The following is a 14,309-nucleotide window of genomic DNA, read 5'->3' as shown; positions in this document are numbered from 1 at the left end:
AACTTCAACACCCAGCATCCCTCAGTAGCCATAGGCTTCAGCTATAGAGAACGGTGGAAGGAATAATTCCCAACAGTTGGAGATGCTTTTCTAAACATATATAGCTATATGGGTATGAGACCTGTTATCCAGAATGCTCGGGACCTGGGGGTTTTCTGGATAATGGATCTCTCTGTAATTTAGACACTAGAAAATCATGTACACATTAAATAAACCCAATAGGCTGGTTTTGCATCCAATATGCATTAATCATATCTTAGTTTGACTCAAATATAAGGAACTGTTTTATTATTATGGATGCGCTGAATACAGGATTGTGTTCGGGATTCGGCTGAATCCTTCAGCCTGGCCGAACCGAATCCGAATCCTAATTTGCAACGTGCAGGGGAATCACATGTCATAAAACAAGGAAGTAAAAAATGTTTTCCCCTAATTTGCACATGCAAATTAGGATTCGGATTCGGTTCGGTATTCGGTCGCATCTTTCGCGAAGGATTCCGGGGTTTGGCCGAAACCAAAATAGTGGATTTGATGCATCCCTATTTGTTATTACAGAAAAAATGGAAATAATGTTTAAAAAATTGGATAATATCGAATCAAATACAAGGTACAGATTTATAATTACAGAGAAAATGGAAATAATGTTTAAAAAAAAGGATTATATGAAGTCTATGGACGGAGGTGTAGGTGCTTTAATTACGCTATAATCAGTATCAGCTCTCTTATTGTCCCTCTGCAAAACTCCCTTTAACTATTGGTGGCATATTTCCAGCTTATGTATTTAGTTTTGTGCTGTAACAGGTTGACTTTGTTTTCAGCTTTCTGTCCATACCCTTTGCTGCTGTACACTGCTCTGTGCAAAGGAGGCTTCTGGGCACCCCTCAATCAGGCTGATTCTGCCACTGCACTAGTTTTTCCAGATGTGACAATTCCCTAGACGTAACATCCCTTCCGTGGGCATATGTTCTCTTGGCACGGGATTCCTTGCCCATGGTGGAGGCACAGGAGCTGGTTCTGTGTTGGCCCAGGGATAGCAGTGATAGTTTAGCAGCCTCCCTGAGCACACACGCTCTGCCATCTGTTCAACAAGAAAAACACACACATCTCAATTACAGGCAAATGCCACTGCACTGACAGCAGATTGATGCCTGCAGCTGGGCATGGGGGGCGGGATGCTTTATTACCCTGCAATTTATCCTAGACACACACACCATCACCTTGTTGCATTATTTTTTATCCGTGCAACTTTTTCTTCTGCATATTTGACTGGCTAAAGAATGCCACCACCATACACAATGCACTTTGCCCACATTATTATCCTGCTGGTTGAATTTTGACTTCTCATATGGACTACCATTCCTTTATAAACTTTTTTTTTCTTTTTTTAATACTATTTGGGCTACCTAGCTGGTAGAAAGTCTGTTGTGAGGCCACAATAAGCAGAGATGCTCTCTCCACTGGCAGCAGCCTTATGACATCCATTGAAAGCTGAACCTTTCTCTCATATAGGGGTGCGGGACAGCTGGGAGACGAAATGTGGTGCAGTATAGGAAACTGTAATGAGGATGGTGCAATATTCTGGGGTGAGGAATATTGTGGGGTGATGAGAAGCGGCAATGATGCATTATTGCGGGGTGATGAGAGGTATTAACGGTGCATTATTATATGGTGATGAGAAGTGGTAATAATGCAATATGGTGGGGTGATGAGAAGCAGTAATGGTGCAATATTCTGGGGTGAGAAATATTGTGGGGTGATGAGCAGCAATAATAGTGCAATATTGTGGGGTGATGAGAAGCAGTAATAGTGCAATATTGTGGGGTGATGAGAAGCGGTAATAGTGCAATATTGTGGGATGGTGAGAGGAGGAAATGGTGCATTATTGTCTGGTGATGAGAAGTGGTAATAATGCAATATGGTGGGGTGATGAGAAGCAGTAATGGTGCAATATTCTGGGGTGTGGAATATTTTGGGGTGACGAGAAGCAGTAATAGTGCAATATTCTGGGGTGTGGAATATTTTGGGGTGATGAGAAGCAGTAATGGTGCAATATTTCGAGGTGTGGAATATTGTGGGGTGATGAGAAGCAGTAATGTTGCATTCTTGTGCGGTGATGAGAGGTGGAAACGGTGCATTATTATCTGGGGCTGAGAAGCGGTAATAGAGTAATATTGTGGGGTGATGAGAAGCGGTAAAAGTGCAATATTGCGGGATGATGATGAGCAGTAATGATGCGATATTATGTGGTGATAAGAAACAGTAATAGTGCAATATTGTGGGGTGTTGAGAAGCAGTAATGTTGCCTTATTGTGTGGCGATGAGAGGTGGAAATGGTGCATTATTATCTGGTGATGAGAAGCAGTAATGGTGCAATATTGCGGGGGGATGATAAGTGGTAATAGTGCAAATACTGTTGGGTGATGAGGAGCAGTAATAGTGCAGTAGAGTCAAGTCATGTGAAGCAAAGGAACAGCATACTAGGGTAATAGTAAGGAGTAATGGTGCAGTATAGTGAGATGCTGGGAAACAGAAATTGTGCATTATCAAAAAGATAGGAAGCAGTAATAGGGCAGTTTCCACTCTTATTCACTGTTCTCAAAGCAGCGGTCTATTATGCAGTAGGAATAAGCTCTACACATTCCCATCTTGCCACTAGTGAGAGGCAAAGAAATTTCTTGCCACGTTGTTTATTTATTACTGGGGTACGAACAGAGGGTCACTATAAAACTAGAACAGTTTATTTTACTACCTAGATGCAACAGATATTAAATTGTCGAGAGTTAGCTATCATAGACTATCAACACAGTACGGCACAGTAGTTGCTATGACATGACCTGTGTTTACAGGACATAAACAGAGGAGTAAAATCAAAACATCTTGGCAAGGACCAGCACAAAAACGCTTTCCTCCTCTGATTATAATTCACACCAAAGCCCTGTTAAAGCACCTCATTAACCTGCTCAAAATCTATCCCACTGTACCACTTTATCATTCTGAGCACCATTTCCCTGCTGGGTTATACTGTTATCATACAGACGGATTCCTGCACGACTGCTATAAGCTGTTCTACTAGGGCTACTGTTACTCTGCTGGGCTGCCTTTATTCTCTGCTGCAATGTTCTTCATGGTCATCTGATTGCTGACCCCATATTAAGATCCAAATAATAATTAAGGCTCCCATACCCGGGCCGATAAAAGCTGAAGACAGACTGAGTCAGCAGCTTATTGGCCGGTGTGTGGGGCCATCCGACGGGCGTCCCCGATCGATATTGAATTAAGGTGGCCATACACAAGAAGATCCTCTCGTTTGACGATGTCGATGATCTCTCCCCGATATGCCCACATTGAGGTGGGCGATTTAGGGCTGATCCGATCATGGGCCCAAGGGTCCAATGTCCATATGGGCGGACGAATTGCGGGACCACATCAACGAAAAGATGCGACCACGATCCGACGGGATTTCTTACCCTGATGCCGATCGGGCAGGGTAAGAAATTCCGTCGGATCGCAGCCGAATCTTTTCGTTGATGTGGCCCCGCAATTCAACTGCCTGTATGGCCTCCATTCTGATCCGATCATTGGGCCCTACGACCCAACAGCCTAATTTTTTTGACTAACACTGTGACTAGGCTTCCTTGACTAGGAAGATCTTAAAGGTTTGCAGTTAATTTCCACATTCCTTTTGTTTTAAAGAAGTATTGAGAATTGAAACAAGAGCAAGATGTATGGATTGTGAAAATACTGAATCCCATAAAATAAAATTATATTTCCAATATAATTGTAAACAAAGGCAGTGGCTAAGCATGGACCAAAAAGTTTCCCAACAGCCTGGTTTAATGGAAAGGAAGATGTACTAGAACAGATAGTGCTTGGTGCCTGATTTTAGAGGCAACATGAGACCCCCCAAAAAAAGTTTTGAATCTGCAGTTCAAGATAGAAAGTTCAAGAAAAATGAGGTGATCCTTACACTTTACAAAGAGCAAGTCGACAGCAACTTTGTAGGTGCAATGTCTTTGATGAGTTGAGGTGAAAACTAGACAAGAGAGCATCAAGCAGCAGTGCCTTAGGGTATATACACAGTTCAGTTTTACTTGAGGTTTGACGTGCTGTGATGGTTCATGGGTTTCACTGCCCAGCAATGAAGGTAGACCAAATAGGACAATAGCACCCAAAAAGAAAGCAGCCGTGCATTTAAAGTGCTCCACGGGTTTCAAAGCTCAGTTATAAGCAGCTTATATGTGACATCACATCTGCACATTATTATTATTATTGGTCATATTGCATAAACTATCTCACTATTGATGGCAAATTAGTACTATAGCACTACCACTTATCTGCACACCTTCCCACCACTCTCGGGCACTCACATGGTGCTTATTCTGTCACTCAGCTGAAGACACAGAGGTCCCAGTGCAAAGGTTTGTGCAACGATCTAAGCTACCAATGATAAACAATTCCAGCCCTTCTATCCACCCATATCCCTATACCATTGTGTGGGCATTGTGTCCTCCATACTTACATTTTCCTTTCCTCCTATAGCATAAGGGCAGAGACACAAGTGGAGATTCGGGGAGATTTAGTCACCCAATGACAAATCTCCTCTTCTTCAGGCGACTAATCTCCTTGAACTACCTTCCCGCCGGCTAGAATCTAAATCGCTGGCGGGATGGCACTCGGAGCGCTTCATTTTCTGAAGTTGCGCGAAGTGAATGGAACTCAGATCAAATCGTTTCCTGAAGTCGCCCAAAGTTCCCTCATTAGGCAATTTTGGTTGACATTGGAAAACGATGTGCTCCTAGTGCCATCTTGCCGGCGATTTAGATTCTAGCTGGCGAGAAGGCAGTTCGGCGAGATTAGTCACCCAAAGAAGAGGTGATTTGTCGCCAGGCGACTAATCTCTGCCATAAGATCTATTTAGGACCCAGTTGAAGTCGGAGATTCTGCAGCTACTCACATGTGCCATAAGCCTATTAAATCTAATTAATTATGTTTGAAAGTGACTTGTGACAATGCCCAGCTTTTGTAAATGTATTGAAAGGGGTTAAAACTGTACTGATCTCTATCTTTTTGTGTGATGACTAGGAAATGGTTACACTGAGATTAGACTGAATCTAAATACAAGCAGCATAATTATAATTGGGGAAGTTCGATTGCATTGCAGTTCATATCTTTACAGCATAAGACAAAATTGGTCACCTTTAAAGAGGTGGTTCACCTTTACATTAACTTTTAGTATGTTATAGAACTTTTCAATTGGTCTTCATTATTTATTTTTCATAGTTTTTACATTTTTTGCCTTCTTCTTCTGACTCTTTCCATCTATTCATTCCCTCTCCTATTCATATTCCAGTCTCTCATTCAAATCAATTCATGGTTGCCAATGTAATTTGGATCCTAGCAACCAGACAGCTGCAATTGCAAACTGGAGAGGTGCTGAATAAAAAGCTAAATAACCCAAAAACCACAAATAATAAAAAGTGAAAACCAAATGCTAATTGTCTCTGAATTTCACTCTCGAAAGAATCTTTCGCGAAGGAAATAGTGGATTCGGTGCATCCCTAACTAAAAGTTAACTCAAAGGTGAACAACCTCTTTAATGATGATGAGGGTAATGCCCAAAATAAGAGAGAATGCTTTAAAGAATATTTTTTTGTGTTCAACCTTCTGTAAAAAGGTAAGCAGAAGTGAGATGCCCTGCTCCATTTACTCACATAACATCCCTAACAGCCATTGTGTATGCACAACGATCATTCTCCATCAGAACTGTATATAATTGCATGAATCACACTTAGTAACTTGTACATTTCTAATCATTTTACCTTGGCATCTTTACTTTGAACCCCGTGATTTATATGTGGCAGCAGCGAAGGCAGATATGGCTGAATTGGATCCGCTCTATACCTACCAGAGCATACAAAGTGGAGAGTATGCTCTTCAGGTCAGAGTCACATCTCCCCATTCTCTATACATTAGGATGCACTGCAGGTATCGCTCTGCTGGGCCTTTTTTTTAATGGGACAGTTGGGCAGACAGCAGTGACAGTGTCAGGTCCCGTAGCACAGTGTCTTGCCAAGAGCAGCCGATAATGGGGCGCCAGGGAACGCCAACTAACACTGTGTTGAACCTACCCAAGTCACCCTGGGCAGAGGGCAATGGCCCAATGGGAGAAAGGAAACGATGCATATTTAGCTGGATAGTGCCCGCTAACTTCTAACTAAAGCACAGGTACCATGCAGACAAGCCAACAGCACACACAGGGACAGGAGACAGGGGTTTTATGTGCATCTCTTTATGCATTTACAGAACGATGGGTGACACGAGGCAACAGAACTGTGTATCTCAGTAAATGTGCCCTCACCTTGTGTTATGCAATAGGTCTGAGCTCCCATGTCTATTCTGTTAGCTGGAGTGCCCTTAGCACATGGCAAGAAGGGGACCTGGAAAGAAGGGGACCTCTGCTCCTTGTCAGAACGCCCTTGGATTAAGTAAAAACTATATTATTTTGTGTGATTATAATATTGTACCCTAGCATGAAGTACAATGCACAGTATCCCTCCTGTTGGGAGTCACTTGTTTATTCTCTCATACTGTGTTTTATGCCCTCCCCCCACCGGGCAATTATTTGGGATGGTGTGTGAACGTGAGGTGACAGATGAGGGACACTCACCTGAGACAAGCCAAGGTAGATGGACACAGTCTCCGAAATGTACAAAAACTTTCCTTCTTGGTTTAGTGCAAATACAAATCCGTCCAGAGACTGCAGGGAAAAGAACAAGAGACAGTCACAAACGGAGAAGCAGGGAGGAGAGACAATCCCATGAAAAAAGGAGAGAGCCATGGGCCGAGTCAGACAGCTGATGCATTTGTTTGGGGTCCCCAAGAAAAATCAGCATGGCTGCTTTTATATTAAGCAGAAGACATCTAACTGGCCAATTTAATTCTCAGTCCCCAGGGCTCCCTCCATCTTTGACAGAGAAGGAAGAGACAGTTACAGGGAGAGCGAGACAGACATAGCATGAGGGCAGACAATAGCAGAACGAAAAAGGCATGCAAAGGTGCTGAAGAAGCATAATATCAATGCTAGGAATGGGAACGACAGTCACAAACAGTATTAGCTGCCACTATACAGTTGTCCTTTTCATTAACAATATTGTTATCCAGGATGGCCCATTACTATCACATATATTGGACAGCTGCAACCACACAGGACTGCAAATTCCTTTATTGACTTTTTTCATAAACTAAAAAAGTAGATTTCTCAACCCCGAGTCTATGCTGTACATTACTATGCTGTGTCTTAAATCCCACTCACGACAGACACTAGTAGAGCAGGAAGTTGTGATAAGCGGAGAACGTTTCCCAAAGCCTAAATGTGCCCTCTACAGACACGCACGAGTGATATTATAAACACAATTAATAGATATCATGATATTAATGGAAAAGGTTTGCAACTTTTAGCTTTAAAAATACAGAGTTTGCAGGTGCTGTTTCAGATCTTCTTCTGGATGAAGCATGCAAATCTAGAGGAAGGTCCAGATCAACTTTAATTGAGTATACTCAACTGTGTTGGAGGCGCAAAAAAGCTTGTGAGAGTAACACATTGTGCAGGGAAGGAATGGAGTGGAGCCATTGATGGGGGGCTTTTGTTCTCCTTTGTGCTCTTTCCACCCTGTGCTGGATCATTGAGTTTAGACCTCCTGTTCCCGAGAGCAATGTCTATAAGTTTCTTCATACCCAGTCCTTATCCTCCATTATTTTATCTGGAATTATTTGTGATTGCTGCCTGCCCTGTTTTATAAACTTTATTCTTTTCCACCTGCCCTGATGGTCTAGTGCTTTACTGCTATTTGTCTTATTTCATTTACTTCTCTATTTTTACTCAATAACTTTGGACTTGTTCTTTATCAAGCCCTAACACATAGGCTAAGGGTTACCTGGCATAGAGGCTCCTACCAGCCAGTTAGGCACTCTACTAAACACAGAGACGAAGGGGCCCACCCCCGAAACGTTACATCAAAAGACTTTAATAAACACGCAGGGGTCCGCCCCGCTTCACTTGCTGTTGAGTGTCTGGTGAATTTTTCGTCTCTATGTATATTGGAGAGGTGCCGACCTCTTTTCCGAACACCACGCTATTTGACTGGAGAGGCTGGGGAATCAGGAATCCTTTTTGTGACTCTACTAAACACCCCTGGTCACATGTAGACATCAATATTGCTACATGCCCAGAACACTTTCAAACATGACCATAACCCAACCCCTTTTTGCCAAATCCTGCCCTGCACCCAGGCCAAGCTTTAGGACTCTCAAAAGAATTGATTATTGTTGTCAGGTATGTGACAGTTGTCAGGTATGTGACAGTGGCCGGTATTCCTTTGCCTAGACTGCCCAATACTTCACTAGGTTAAAACATTATATAAGCAGAATATCAGTCTACAACCAGCAGCGTTCCTAGAGGGGGGCGGGCCCTGGTGCGTGACGCGCAGCCGGGACCCCCCCCCTCCATACGGCCGATTTTACTGGGGATTTCAGTGGCTTGCGGCGCTGCCGGGGGCCCTGAGGGGGTGCGGGCCCGCTCGCACCCCCTGCCCCCCCCCGGTAGTTCCGCCACTGTCTACAACAGGGTTTCTTCTTCATGACAAGAATGAATAAAGAATGAAGAAGGTTAGAATTTATGTATCTAATTCTAATATTATTGACTATTGTATCAGAACATTTCACTTGACTAAAATTGGGTTCTAGTCAGTGGCGTAACTAGATGTTACTGGGCCACATAGCAAATGAATTTTAGGCCCCCCCCCAACATATCCAAAGGCTTTTACCAAGGATGTACCGAATCCAGGATTTGGTTCGGGATTCGTCCAGGATTCAGCCTTTTTCAGCAGGATTTGGCCGTATCCTTCTGCCAGGCCGAACCGAATCTGAATCCTAATTTGCATATGCAAATTAGGGGTGGGAGGGAAATTTCATGACGTTTTGTCACAAAACAAGGAAGTAAAAAATTTTTTACCTTACCACCCCTAATTTGCATATGCAAATTAAGATTCGGATCAGATATTAGCCGGCCAAATCCAAAATAGTGGATTCGGTGCATCCCTAGTTTTTACCAATATATATTGAAATTGCTCACTCATTAGGGCCACATGGGGCCCACTATACTGCCTGGTCCCCCTGCAGCTGTTGGGTCTGCTTCCTCTGCAGTTACACCCCTCACCATAAATAACATGGGGGCAAATGGGTCAGCTTCCTTTGTCTAGTAGATACAAACTGCTGCTAACTGTACTCATGAACAAAACAACCAAATTTAGATTTTCTTCATGCTAACAATAATATGGGGCAACTTCATACATCCAAGGTCAAGACTGAATTAAAAAGATGTTGATAAAACTCTGTAATAAATTGTTAATACTATCTAGTCTTACTAACACTTAATATATAAGAAAAATAGAGACAGGGCATCATGGACTAATAAAGTATGTGGATTGGCTGAAATTGGGCAGATATCTATCAGGAAGGTTTGAAATTCCCATTGGACAAAGACTGCATCACTGAAAAGAGATTTAAGGGTCTCCATAGGGCTGCATTATAATCTGATCATTTGGCCTGGGGATTCTAATGATTTGTCCAGTTCAATTTGGTCCAGTGTGTGGGCATCCATATTTGGCAAAAATCCACTTGTTTTGCAACCTCACCAAATAAGCAGATCTTCCTTTATTAAACTCTGCCAACGCTACAATTTCTTTGGATTAAAACAATTCTTTGTCACATTTATATGTAGTTGCTGGTAAAAGGCAGGATATTTATGTCTTTCCGTTGCTGGGAAGAGGGATATTTTTCTATGCATTTCTCATTTTGGGAGGGCCTTCTCAGCAACAATCTTCTAAAAAAATCACTAGTAGTCCAACGATAATCTGGAGAAATGTCTTTGTGCTGGAGGGATTGCCCTGGGCCTCACATATTGTGTCATGGTCCCTTGGAGAAGCAACTGCAGCTAGCAAGGGTGGGAATATTAAGAACAATGGAGCAAGATTCCGATAGTTTGACTTCTAAATCAATGTTGCCCAACCTAGGGCCCTTGATCTGTTTTGAAGGGGGGAACTGGCATATGCAGTTTAGGGTCCATAAAGTAAGTCTTTCTTAAATACAACTAAATGCTGCACCATTTGTGTATTATATGGGCTTTTAAGACTTCATTGAACCCAATATATCATGTGAAGACAAGGAATAAAGGATGGCTGTTACATCATAATAATAATAAACACACTCATAAAAAGAGGACTTTTGCTTTTCTACATAAAAAAAGAACTGTTATGTCAAATCAAATAAATACATTTCACTTCTTGGTTTTACTGGTGATTTACATTTCATGTCAACCCAACTGACAGCCCCAACAGATGCCAAGAGTCCCCTAAAATGTGGAACATGTGTTGAATACCCATGCTCACACCATGTGCAGCCCTGTGGAAATACCCAAGAGAGTGGAGGTCTAGTCTGATGAATACACAACAGATGCCAGGACAGAAAAAAAAGCGAAGCCACTGAATTAGTCGGCAGTAACTAGGATAGTAGCCCTGAATCCTGGGCCCCAATGGCTCAATGGTTAAAGCCATAACAGCAGCATCACTGAATTGATATGGGACCAAATCAGATCTTCTTTTCCCGCTGCCAGGGTATTGAGAATATAGGTGTAGCTTATTTAAGTAATAACTGGGCTAAGAACCAACAGACAAGGATACTCAGGAATAGGCACTCAACGAGAGTTAAAGGGAAAAATGATAGTTTATAGCATACAGGAGACACATCATGGCTGCCTGAGCAAAGGGAGACAGTAAAATAAAAACAGAGGGCATGTGATGCCAGACATTAGTATTAAGAGGCTCCAGACTCCCTGCCTGGCAGAAACAAGAGGGAGCGAGAGGATCGGCAAGGGACAGAGAGGGATGGAGGGAGGGAATGGAGGGATAAGGCAGAGAGGGAAGGGAGGGAGGACAGGCCTCTCTCCTCAGGTTATGAATGAATGAGCACTGTTGTTTTTTCATCTCAGCGTGCAAGGATTTAATTAAGTGATAACAGTCACCTTGGGTGGCTGTACTGACCAGTAATGTGGGGGTAAGCAGGAGGAAGGGGGAGCGGCAGCCTCAATCTATCTATGAAAAGGATGGGGGGGGGGCAGGGAGCTGCAATCTTTCCACTTCTGATAAACATCGGAAAAAGAACAAAACAGAATATTATAGGAGAATGGTATTACTTGGCAACAAAACACATTATTGACTGTAATACAAGTATTGAACGCAGAGGCTAGGCTCTGTCCACAGCCCACTGTTATATAACACTTTAATAGAGCACCAACCAACCAGCCATGCACAACACTCTACAAGAACACCCCTCTAAAGAGGACCCCTTAATCCAACACTGATGGGTAAGGTACTTAAATAGAACCCCAGGAACCATCACTCATGGCCAACAAAAGTGCTCACCCATCCCATCATCTAAGGGCAAACCCCAGCCTAGAACCCATGACCAACATTCTTAAAGTGCACCCCTTCAAGTGATCCCGAAACCTGCACTCCGCATTAAACACGCAAAGGCAATCTTGCTTGCAATTAGTCCTGTGTGCCGTTCGAATTCTTTTTATGGTCCATATGGCGTGGCCAATATGACTCACTTTTAAATGCCTTCCCATACCTACTGGGGCAACACACTCCATGCCACTTCACCAGGCGCAAATTAGTTGCCACTACGCTAATTCACAAAAATTGCATCTCAGCAGCCGGACTTTTCGCTAGCGTTACTTCGGCAGTGCGAGAATTTCATAGTGAATTTTCGCTAGCGTTCATTTCTGCCTAGCAAAACTTCATTAGTACTCTTGTGCTTAGGTCGCGAATTTGTGCCAGGCGAATTTATTCGCCCATCACTAGTAACGACCGTTCGCCAGAGTGAAAAGTTGCCTGTTGATAGGGTACGAACGCTAGCGTCAGTCTTGTTCGCTAGCAAAATGTCCTCTATGCCTGTTAGTGAATTTTCGCTAGCATCTGCCACTTCGCACTTAAGTGAATCTGCCCCACTGTGTTTAATGTGAACTGGAGGACCAAAGGTTACCAGTGCCAGTTCTATGTGGTGCATGGGTACATTTTCGCCACTTTTCAGTGCACCACATCTTGGTAGTGAGCTTGCAATCTGCTTCCAGCTTGTCCACTTGTGTTACTGCACTCTCTGCCATTTCTCTGGTCTCCATAGCCATGGCTACCATGGCTACCTCTGGTACTCTGAGAAGCAGATGAGCACTGATGCTGTGAATGATGAAGAAGCTGAAAGGAGGAGGGGGGATAAAGGCAGCTTGGAGCATGTGTTAAGGGAGCTCCAGAGAGAATCCACTTAGGACCCGGCCTATGTGCAGTAATTATGTTAATTGCATGAATGCCCTTGCTCGGTTTTTGTAGAGCAGCTGAAGATAAATAAAGGGAAATTGCCCCACGCGCTGTGCGGTGAGGGAAGCATTCTAAACAGCTCTGTTTGTTGTCTGATTATAGGTCTGTTTACACTGAATTCCAGAGGTAATTGCCGTTTTTGATTGCGCGCTTATTTGTACGCCTGTATAGCCGGGGGACACTGGGGTCTATCTGCCTTTATAATTGAATAGTTTTGTGACATGGGTAAAGATTGGACAAGATATGTACGTGACTGAGATGGAGCAAATGTGTTGGATATGATATCAAGGCCTCCTGTGTGGAAGAGCACAGAAAATGCTCTCAGTATACAGAACTATTGGACTACACAAGCCAGTGTAGAGTATATTCATATGGATTCTATGGGGTATATTTATCAAAGAGTGAAGTTAGAGATCGCCACAGAGTGAAATTCCCCCTCTCTCCATTCATTTCTAAGGGATTTTGAAAGGCGCATTTATCAAAGCATGAACTTTCACTTTCACCCATTGATAAATACTCTTTTAAAAATCCCATAGAAATGAATGGAGAGTGACAGAATTTCACTGTAGAGGCCTGTGGCGACCTCTAACTTCAATCTTTGATAAATATACCCCATTGAGTCACACAGCAAATACACCCCATTGAGACACAGTAAATATACCCCGTTGAGTCACACAGTAAATATACCCCATTGAGACACAGTAAATATACCCCATTGAGTCACACAGTAAATATACCCCTTTGAGTCACACAGTAAATATACCCCATTGAGACACAGTAGCACTACAGAGGCCCTAGCCAGGTAATGTTTTGGTGCTCTCTCCTACAGCTGCCAATAGGGTTGCCACCTTTTTTAAAATTTTTTTACCACCCACCAAATGGGCGGGCCTTGATGCAAAAGGGGCGGAGTCACGGGGGTTGTGTCACAAAAAAGGGCAAGATGATGAACAAAAGGTAAGTTTCCCCTGGAGGGCAAGGGCTTACAATTACTGGCAGCTACATTGCCGCTAACTGCCTAACTGCTAGTTGATCCAATGGAAGGCAAAAAACCCATCTGAAGCCTCTCCAATTTGCCTCAGAGGGGGAAAAATTCCTTCCTGACTCCAAAATGGCAATGGGACCAGTCCCTGGATCAACTTGTACTATGAGCTATCTCCCATAACCCTGTATTCCCTCACTTGCTAAACACCATCCAACCCCTTCTTAAATCTATCTAATGTATCAGCCTGTACCACTGATTCAACTCTCTCCCCTGTATTCAATATAATTCTGACCAAGCTTTACTGGTCTATTTGCATGAACACAACTGGACTGAAGTGTGGGAAGCAGAGGAAACTAAATGGGGATTTGGTGGTGGTAATGATTTGTGTGTAAGTACTACTTTACTTCTAATGTTTAAGCACAATTCTGAGGCCAGACCGTATATTTTTATTGCTTGCTCTAATGTGTATAATTCCCCATATAAACTGACAAATCAGGAAAAGATCCGTAACTCCAGCGAGCAACTTATATGGCAACTAGCCAGGAGTCCAATCAGACAGACCATGCAGATACCTCCACATGCCAAGCTCACCATACCATCAACTTGCTTCATTAATATGAATACTGGTTGCTAAAAATCTTCTATCTCAAAGCTGCACCCAATCAACTCTTCCCTCCAACCATAGCCTGCATATAACTTTATATTATGAGGTTTTTACCAAACAAAAAACATGAAACTCCTAAAGGTGCCAGCAATGTTCTGGTTCCACTTCTTTCAATATAGATCTCTGAAGCTAAGTCTCTCTTTTGTCTCTTGGTAATTAGTCATGTCTCATAATTAAGACACACAGATTCACAGAATAGCCTGCTGATAATAATTTAATTGATTTTGTGTTCTGC

At 42.9% G+C, this 14,309-nt stretch overlaps 2 protein-coding genes across 6 annotated transcripts in view; one reads left to right on the top strand and one right to left on the bottom strand.

Moving 5' to 3' along the window:
• Positions 1-14,309, top strand: part of LOC108700312 — a 782,191-nt gene that overhangs the window by 296,344 nt on the left and 471,538 nt on the right. The gene's annotated exons all lie outside the window — the stretch shown is intronic.
• Positions 1-14,309, bottom strand: part of npas3.S (neuronal PAS domain protein 3 S homeolog) — a 334,397-nt gene that overhangs the window by 51,610 nt on the left and 268,478 nt on the right. For 4 of the 5 annotated variants that reach the window (XM_018233393.2, XM_041575378.1, XM_041575380.1 and 1 more), the window contains one exon: positions 6,668-6,757. The exons of the other annotated variant lie outside the window; for it this stretch is intronic. In XM_018233393.2, the coding sequence (XP_018088882.2) occupies positions 6,668-6,757 (90 nt within the window). The remainder of the gene's footprint in view (positions 1-6,667; positions 6,758-14,309) is intronic. 5 annotated transcript variants of the gene reach the window in all.

The sequence above is a fragment of the Xenopus laevis genome, chromosome 8S (assembly GCF_017654675.1).
Source record: "Xenopus laevis strain J_2021 chromosome 8S, Xenopus_laevis_v10.1, whole genome shotgun sequence".
In the NCBI taxonomy this organism is placed as follows: Eukaryota; Metazoa; Chordata; class Amphibia; order Anura; family Pipidae; genus Xenopus; species Xenopus laevis.
The sequence above is the reverse complement of the archived record's forward strand: the minus strand, read 5'-3'. Positions and strand labels throughout refer to the sequence as shown.